At 45.7% G+C, this 8944-nt stretch overlaps 1 protein-coding gene across 2 annotated transcripts; it reads left to right on the top strand.

Moving 5' to 3' along the window:
- Nucleotides 1-392: 392 nt before the first annotated feature.
- F7 (coagulation factor VII) lies at nucleotides 393-8762 on the top strand. 2 transcript variants are annotated; one of them, XM_075057348.1, is made up of 8 exons: nucleotides 402-512; nucleotides 2713-2873; nucleotides 3420-3444; nucleotides 3538-3651; nucleotides 4539-4679; nucleotides 7108-7214; nucleotides 7724-7844; nucleotides 8056-8762. In XM_075057348.1, exons 1-8 carry the CDS (start codon nucleotides 443-445, stop codon nucleotides 8592-8594), a joined length of 1278 nt encoding a protein of 425 aa, XP_074913449.1. In that variant the 5' UTR covers nucleotides 402-442; the 3' UTR covers nucleotides 8595-8762. The 2 variants fall into 2 exon arrangements, with proteins under 2 accessions (XP_074913450.1, XP_074913449.1); XM_075057349.1 differs by lacking the exons at nucleotides 2713-2873; nucleotides 3420-3444 and having other exon boundaries at nucleotides 393-512.
- The last annotated feature ends 182 nt before the right edge of the window (nucleotides 8763-8944 follow it).

Consider the following 8944-nt stretch of genomic DNA (forward strand, 5'->3'; position numbering starts at 1 on the left):
TACTCCAAAGCACGGAAAGGCCCTATCTTGACCACCAATTCAAGATAAATGTCACATCGCTGCTCTCTGCATACAGGACTTTGTGGCCAAGTTAGTGCCAGTCATATGGCCGCAGGGTCCTGGCATTTATGTTTCTCACGAAAAAAAGCATGTTAGATGGAAAACAAAGGTGGAGATAGCAGCCTGTGTCATCAGCATAGCCTTTGCACAGGTCAGGAGAGCGTGCTTCAAAACCAAGCTCCCCGCTTGTGTGAAAAGGGCACATTGCAGGATTTGCATGTGCCCTTCTGCTCAGCTCGCCGGGCTGTCATGGATCTTTTTCTGTTTCCATGACTCGCCGGCCCCTCCTCTGGCTCCGAGCATTTGAAGTCGAGCTCTTTGGCCAAACAGTCTTTGCTGAAATGTCAATACACTACCGGGACGCTGGCTCTCAGGGTTCATCATGGTTTCCAGGCAGTGCGTGGCTTTGTTTCTCTGCTCTCTACTACTGGTTCCTCTTTCTCTGGATGCAGGTATGTTGTAGGATATGGCTGTAATTATGTTTACTGACAATGGACCTCTCCCCTGTTACTCAGGTGTTATTTTCATTGCAAGTTTTGAGCACCGTTGCATGTTTGTCCTGCCTCCGGTTGTCCCTGTGAGTTATTCTAAGGCTCTTGTTTGCTTTCAGTGATGGCATCCACGCGCTTGTTTTGCCAACTAGGGAGAAGCACCTGTAGAGTGCTAAATGAATCTATTATCTCACTGCACAGACAGCAGGCAAACCATCACCTATGTGAAAAAAGGAACTTGGATTTATTGTTATTTCATTTTGAATTGTGGCATTTTTCAAACCAAAGAATCGATAGTCTGTCATTCAGCTGATGAGAAATTAAAGAGGTGAGGATCCACCTGTTTCAGCAGCAGTAGAAGGCCGTGAGGTCGTAGCTCTTCAGTGGCTCTGGTACGTGTCTGAAAATCAGCTCCCAAATTAATAAAGCAGACCCAGTGCTTTCAGATTCCCAGTTAGCCATTGACTGGGTCTCCTGCATTGCAGTGAACAAAGCTGGAAAAATACATAGCAAAGTCAAAAGCATTCCAATGTAAATAAGTGGAGAACACTGAAATAAAAGCAGGAGGATGTCCCCAGCCACGCGCCCAGGCACGCTCCTCTGTCAGAGTCTGTGCCTGTGCACTGACATGTGTCATGTCTCTGCAGTGTAAGGTTAATTAAAAGCCTTTAAAGAAAGCCATATTAAATGCATACAGCCTGACTTTGAAATCACGGCAGAAAGACCCAGTTGACATTCCTGAGCAAATGTTTATGAAACACCCTGGGATAAATTCAATGCACGCCACACAATATTTTATTCCTTAAGTAACTTTGAAATACAGGGAAAATTCCCACTATTATGCCTGTAATTCAGCAAACGTTCTGATTAGACACAAACATTTAGAGACACCTCACCCGACTGGAATAAACTCTCTCAGTATTTCTGTTTGTGTGTGTGTCAGTGAGGACACACATGAGTCCTGTCCTTCAGCAACTACCTCAGGGCCCTTCCAGCAGGTAGGAGATAACTCCTGCTCTCTCAGGAGTCATGTAGTGGAGAATGTCCTGAGGGAAAGGCAGGTGATATGCATCAGCCTCAATCCCCAAATCTACCCACAATCCCAGATGAAAGAGTTAAAAGTGCTGACATGTAAGTTACTGTTATGAAGCTCCAGAATCCCCTGCTGACATAGAGGAGATTAAAAAAATGCAAAATTAATTATTTCAAGACTTGCTCTGTGTCGTACGTGGAGCAAGAGCACACCGCAGCACTGGGCCTTCTTGTTCCTTATCCTGAATTATACCGGGACAGCATAGCTGTGTGATGTGCCGGTATCCTGAAGCTGAGGAGCAGGTCAGCGTGGTGACAATGCTATCGGCTCTTTCAGTGCACGCTTCTGTCAGCTGCAAGTTGATGTAGCTCTAGGAAGCGAGCTCTGCTGATGTCTGCTGTCGAACCTGAGTACCCGATGTCTTTCCGAAGCACGGCAGAGACGCACAGGGAGAAGACCCCCGTGGCTGTGGTCTATGGTGCTGGCAGCAGCAAGGAGCCATCCGCGGGCTCCACCAGGAAACGCAAACAGCCTTGTCCAGCCTTCCCATGTACTTTAACGTAGCCTTTTTTACAGAAGAAAACTAAAGATAAACATATTAAAGCAGCGGTTGTAAAATTGTGGTCTACTAGTGGTGGGGTAAATGCCTTCTGCAGGTCCAAAGAGTGAAGGGGTGTGAGATAACACGTAACTGTGGGCGAAGGGGTGACTGTGGTCCACGTGTCACCAAGTGACTGACACTGTAGCAAGTACAGAAAAATCAGGTGTCGCCATGTACATCGCTGCTCGGTGAAGCGACGCGGGCTTTTCAGCTGCTAAAATTGAAAGAAACTGTGCTGCGCGTGTTGAGACCTACTATATGACGCGCGATGATACCTTAGGAGTCGCTGATGTACGCACTGGTGTAACGTGCCATCTTCTCTTAAGGTCTGGGCTCTGTAAAATTCACGTGCTGCCGCTTTACCTGGGAGGCACGCCAGAGAAAGGAGTCTCTTTCACAGTCACCCATTTCTTTTCAAAAGTGTCTCAGAAAAAACTTGGGAAAAGCTTTGAGGGGAAATCGTCCCCCTGTCCTCTCTGTCTGGAGAGCGCAGCTGATGACAAAGAGACCATGCTGCTGTTTTTCAGTCTTTCTAAAGCAGGAAGAGGCAAGCGGCTTTTTGGAAAGGCAAAGGCGAGCCAACAGCTTCTTCGAAGAGCTAAAACTGGGGTCACTAGAGCGAGAATGCATGGAAGAAAAGTGTTCCTTTGAGGAAGCAAGAGAGATTTACCATGATGATGAAAGGACAGTAAGTGACACAGGCCTGGGTGAGCGCTCACTGTCAGACTGACTCCCCCCGCTCAAGGGTGTGCTTTGACACTTTAAGAGAGAAAAAAAAAGCACTTTGTGTCCTGCTGTTTGCATCTTTCTCTTATATTTATGGGGAGGCACGCAGCAGCAGTGAGGTGCAGGAGGGTATACTGTATGGGCTGCCCCAGGCAGTACCGATCTGGGGGATGGTGGGAAAGTGGACGCTCTCTAAGTCGTCTCCGCAACCTCGCAGTAATTCCTGGCCTGACAATACCTTAAATTATTGTATTGTGCAACATTTGTTTCAGTCAACCCCCCCTCAACTATATGGAGGTTATTATGGATCACCTCTCTGTGTGTGCTACACAGTGCCCTTCTCTATTGGTATATGAAAATAATGTAGAATATTTTATGGATATCAACTGTCATAAAGGCAAAAGGGGCATCACTGTGGCTGTCTGTACCCCCTCCTGTGCTATAAGTGCTGTAGGACTTAACCTGAGTTAATTTTTCTTTAATTAAATCTCGCATCTTTTTCTTCCAGAAAGAGTTCTGGCACATCTATTCTGGTACGATTGTTCGGGATGTTCTAACAGCTGTGAAAACACTCCCACTGCTGCAGCTCTTCGTGTGAGCCGGACTGACACTGAATGTTTTTACAGACCCTAACCAGTGTGACTCCAGCCCCTGTCAGAATGGCGGGAGTTGTGACGACCAGTTTCAGGATTACGTTTGCCGCTGTCCCATTGAATATGAGGGCAAAAGCTGTGAAAAAGGTCAGCTCTGGCATAGCTTAACAAAATAAAAATGCCATTATTAATTCAAATGCAAGGCATTGAGATAAACAGTAGCAATCATTATCATTCTGCGTAATTCTAGCCATGACAGCTACTGTTCACACTGCCTGTGGTGTCACACGATGGATGTAATCAGCTGGCAGTCAGGCACTGCAAGGCAGTGAGATAATTATGACCCTATGATGACTTTGTTAAAAAAACATAAATTGCCTCTTGTGCACCATCTGAGAGAAAAGAAGGAATTTCTTTTCCTACCCAAGTGCTGAAGTTACTTTGACCTCAAAGCTCAGTGCAGTATGTGAATGATAACTGCGCTGCATATGCATCGTACAAAGCCAGAGGGGAGAGATCCAGCAGTTAACGAAGTCAATGTACGTCTTTCCATTGATTTCAGTGGGCGCTGCACATTGAGTGTTACACTTACAGCCTCAGAACACACTGAGCCCAAAGAAGGACTAGGCATTCATCAGGTCTAACCAGGCAGCATCAATGGTCATCCCAGAGCATTCCTTCTCCCAAATGGCAAAATACAAGAGAGTTACAATTTTTCAGCCGTATATTATGATGGTTACCACACAAGTACACCACCTCCATCCTTTAGACAGTTCAGCTACTGCGTAAATGCAGACTGATTTAATTTTAGGTGTATGTTTCTTAAGCATAGCCTTTTCTTCCCTAATCCCTGGAGATCCAGACCTACTTAGCTTTTGCCACATGGAAGGCGCTTTTGATGCAGTCACTGTACATAAATCACAGAAATCTGCTTTGCTGCCTTGCTTCCCTGTCAACATTTCAAGTCACAATTGACTCATGTTAAGCACCAAAATCCACGTTTGGAAACCTAAATGCTCTTTCTCTGATTTTAGCTGTGGCTGACAAACTGAAGTGCATTTACGACAACGGTGGCTGTGAGCAGTACTGTACTGACGAGCAGTCTGAAAAACGAGTGTGCTTCTGTGCGGACGACTACGCTTTAGCGAGTGATGGTGTGTCCTGCATTCCCCAAGGTAAGATACTACTAGCCCGATGCTAAGTCTAAGCCAGCTCTGGAAGAAAAGTTTTCAACACGTACACATCGGGAAGTGCGAGGTCGATCGCGCTCAGCCACCAGCTCCCCACCTCTTCTTCAAGGGCAGAGTCCAGAGCAGTACGTTTGGGCTTCTGGTGGAAGTTAGACACCCCAGAAAAGCAGCTGGCAAAGTGTGCACACCGAGCAGGGAGCCTTTTGGACCTCTCTTCGCTGGCCCCAGAGTTCCACTCCTCCGGGACATGGGAAATTCGGGATTGAACATCCCACCTGCTAGGAGGGAGGAGGGAGCTGGACCCCTGTCTCCTCCTTGGGGAGTGTTCCCACCACTGGTCTAGTAGAGAAGAGCTGAGCAGTGGAGACAAGCTCATGGCTGGGTGGTCTAAATAAAGCAGAGCGGCAGGTAGTCAGGGATTTGGGGTCAGGCTGAGGGGTTTCTGGTGAGTGGAGGGGCTCTGGGCCTCACAAGTCCTTTTTTTGTTTAGCTGACACCCGCAGTGGGAAAATATTTTGGGGGCAGCATTGTTTTAGTGTTGGATCTCCAACCTGAAATTGTGACTATAGATTTATTACCGTATTTATTTCAGCGCAGGAGGCAAGAGAGGAAGAAACCTATTAAAAACCAAAGAAAACCAGTTATTCTTTTTCTTTTCTTTTTTTCTTTCTTTTTTTTTCTTTTTTTCTTTCCTGTTTGGCAGGACTAATACACTTCTGGTACTCCTCTAGACACTATGGCTAGATATTTCTCTCACTCATCTGACAAGGTAAATTTCAACTAGGACTAGGGTAGCACAAGTTAAATATTTTTCCAATAAATGAGCTGGCACCTGACTCTATTGCAGATGCCTACTTGAATTACTTTATTAGAGGGGAAAAAGAGACCCCTGGGGATATGAACATAACGGACAGAGCTGCAGGGAGCATGCAAAGTAATTCTGAGTGGCGATGCCCCCCCACACACACCTCAATGGAGCACTCATGCAGAGAACTGATAATGACAACCTAGCTCTCAACAACAGCAATTTCATTAGAAAAAAAAGTCTACTAATGTGCTTATCCCTTATTAACAGATTCTGCCATATCACATGATGGGGAAGCTGCTTTTGTTAAAAGCTGAGAACAAAGAATTCAATATTCCCCACAGGCTTTTCAGCATGTCTTCCCCTGCGAGGAAGATGTATTTGCTGCTGCTTGCTTCTTGGGGACCAAACCAGCCATAGCGCTGACCGTGTGTCGCAAGGAGACACAACTGTGTAACTGCTCAGTCCTTCACCGTCCTTCTGTCGTCTCTCACAATGGCCCTTTCAAATGCCCAGACCGGCGTTGCCCTGCATACAGTGTTAGAGGGTTTGTGTCACGTCTATTCTGCTCTTTCACCAGCTGCCACCAAAGATCTAGTTCTGTTTCTCCATACCTTGCCTGTACCTGTAAAAGCTTGACGCTGTCTTCGTATCAGCTGAGGCAATCGGCATGTTCAGGCTATTACAGATCCGCGGAGATGTCGGATTCAGCTCAGCATAGACTATAGGGCCCTGGCTCCTAAAGTGATAGAAAGCGAGCACTCCTTACTGCATTATCGCAGAGTGACAGAGCGTTCAGTTACAGCACAGCCACGTGGCACACAAAAACCCCCAGAGGTAGACCATCTTCTTCTTGAAAGGAAAGCTCTGTTGGGTGAACGATGTACTGAAAACACGAAGGCTCCCCCTGCACTGCAGCTCAGTCGCAGGTTCAGTCCTCAAGATTTGATTCTCTTACTGCCAATCTTCACATGCTTGCCCAGGCTAAAAACAGACCTTAGATGGAGGCATGCAGTCCAAAAGAATCAAGGATGCTCTGGACCCAAGCAAACTAGGCACAGTCTGCCGGGAGGCATACCAGGAGACATAGTGTCTGCTCTTAGGAGATCTTTGAGTCCACCCGAACAAGGGACAGCAAGCTGCACGTCCCACGCTTAAGCCGGTATCTCACCATGCCGTGGATGCTGTGCACTTGGTACAGCGGAGTTAAAAGTCAGCAGGGTCGCTGAAAATACGTAGACTATAAAGCTGGACAGAGTCACTTCTGCTCTCCAGCCTGCAGCCTACCTCATTGTGTTGATATATCTCTTAAGCAGGTATATTGTTTGCAAAATCCTGTGGTAGCTGAATATATGTCAATGATAATGTATGGACCTGCACTCTATCTATAAAAGCATTTCTGGCTGTTTCCAAACAAAAAGACTACTTATCTGCTGAGCTGCTTTAAAGTACTTTTGAGAACCCATGGTCCCAGACTAGAGACCAGTTTTTCAGCTAACATAACTTCACTGAAGACCTTACACATTTTGCTGTGAATTCAGTGCAATAAAATCACACTTGCTGCCCTTTGTTGTTTTTGGTTTTGTTTTTTTTTTCTTTTTTTTTCAGTGAAATACCCATGTGGAAAAATACCAGTACTGGCAAAAAAAAATGCAACTACACGAGGGAGAATAGTAGGTGGTTCAATCTGTCCTCCAGGTGAATGTCCATGGCAAGTGAGTCTTCAGAAATCTTTCATTGCCTTTTTTTTTTTCCCTTATGAAACCACTATCTTAAACTCATTGTTTTAAATCTATTATGTTAAAAATCCATAAAAAGTGCCAGGTCTGGATAACCAAATTCCCTCTTCATCCATAGGTAGCAGATCTACCTGTTTCAATTATGTATCTTAGCCTTGTTCTGGAGTGCCTGCTTTCGTAGGAGTGTAGTGGTAATACAACCTCCTCTATCTCCTGACTCCTTAGTCCTTAACCTTAGTGCCAGCAAGAATTTTAGTTGCAGCTTGCAGAGATACACTTTTGGCCATAATAGGCAGGGTCCATACTACAAGATGGAAAAAATGTCGATGGGAAGACTCCCCCTCCTAAATTCTCCATGCAATCAGCACAGTATTCTCAAACACAGTTGCATAAAGTGACAGAAGGAAGCAATAGGAAACCCAACACTACTGAGATTCAGGTCAAGCCCATTTGATGCAAGACATACATTTGCTTTATGTTGGCAGGCCCTTATAATACAGAATCAGAAAGAAAAGTGTGGCGGTACCCTGCTTTCCCCAGAGTGGGTGGTCACTGCAGCTCACTGTTTGGAGTATACTCTTCCTAAACAGCTTCGGGTGAGACTGGGTATGTATCTTCCCCTCCTCATGTTATCGAGCTGTGGTTGTGGCGGCAGCTTCTCATCCTGGCAAACCAGAGTAAAAGACCAAATGTGCAGGCTTTGGTAGTATAAGGGAATTGTCTTTAGGAGGTATCAGACTAGAAACCCCTTATCTCCTCAAACTTCTGAGGAATCAAGGAGCTGCCTGACATGACCTGCGATTTATAACTTTTCCAGGTGAACATGCAACAAATTCCGATGAGAAAACTGAGCAAGAAAGTGGAGTTGCCAGGATCATCATTCATGAAGGATACACGAATGGACAAGTCAATAACGATATTGCCCTCCTAGGCCTGGAAACACCTGTAAATCTCACCGACTATGTGGTGCCGATATGTTTGCCTGAAAAGCAGTTTGCAGTGTATGAACTGTCCTCCATCAAGTTCTCCACAGTGAGTGGATGGGGACGCCTACTAGATAAAGGTGCCACATCTTCTATTCTGATGAGAGTTGATTTGCCACGTGTAAAGACACAAGAATGTGAAAAGGAGACCGATTTAAATATTACAGAGAATATGTTCTGTGCAGGAGACGTGACCGGCGTTAAAGACTCCTGCAAGGGAGACAGTGGTGGACCTCATGCTACAAAGTACAAGAACACTTGGTTTCTGACTGGGATTGTCAGCTGGGGAAAGGGCTGTGCTGTTAAAGGCAGCTATGGGGTTTACACAAGGGTGTCCAAATACATCGACTGGTTGAAGAAGCACATGGATTAATGATAATGAACCAGAGCATTTCCAGATTGTGCTATTGCCCCCCAACCCCTCTCTGTCATTTTCCTATTGAAGCATTTCTTCATTATCTCAGCTATGTGATGCATGTGATACCCACACCACTACTAATGATTTGAAACGAGCCTAATGCCTACTTGAATATATAAAATAACTTCCCTATCGGTATTGTTTGTAAACGTGTGCGTCTTGTCAAGCGGGCACAGAATGGCCATAACAAATCAGACTCAGAGTCCCTCTCGTTCTGCATCCCTTTCTGCTGAGGGACAGAGCTAGATGCTGAGAGAAACTCTGTCAGCAGACCTTGATCCGTCTTCCAGCTACCCTCTCAACTT

Source organism: Buteo buteo, chromosome 25 (genome assembly GCF_964188355.1).
Source record: "Buteo buteo chromosome 25, bButBut1.hap1.1, whole genome shotgun sequence".
In the NCBI taxonomy this organism is placed as follows: Eukaryota; Metazoa; Chordata; class Aves; order Accipitriformes; family Accipitridae; genus Buteo; species Buteo buteo.

What these genes read in the sequence shown, in the direction of transcription:
- F7 (XM_075057348.1), top strand. Translation starts at nt 443, where the DNA reads ATGGTTTCCAGGCAGTGCGTGGCTTTGTTTCTCTGCTCTCTACTACTG. An exon ending in CAGGTGAATGTCCATGGCAA is followed by an intron (nt 7,215 to 7,723) that starts GTGAGTCTTCAG and finishes TTATGTTGGCAG; the next exon opens with GCCCTTATAATACAGAATCA. An exon ending in ACAGCTTCGGGTGAGACTGG is followed by an intron (nt 7,845 to 8,055) that starts GTATGTATCTTC and finishes TAACTTTTCCAG; the next exon opens with GTGAACATGCAACAAATTCC.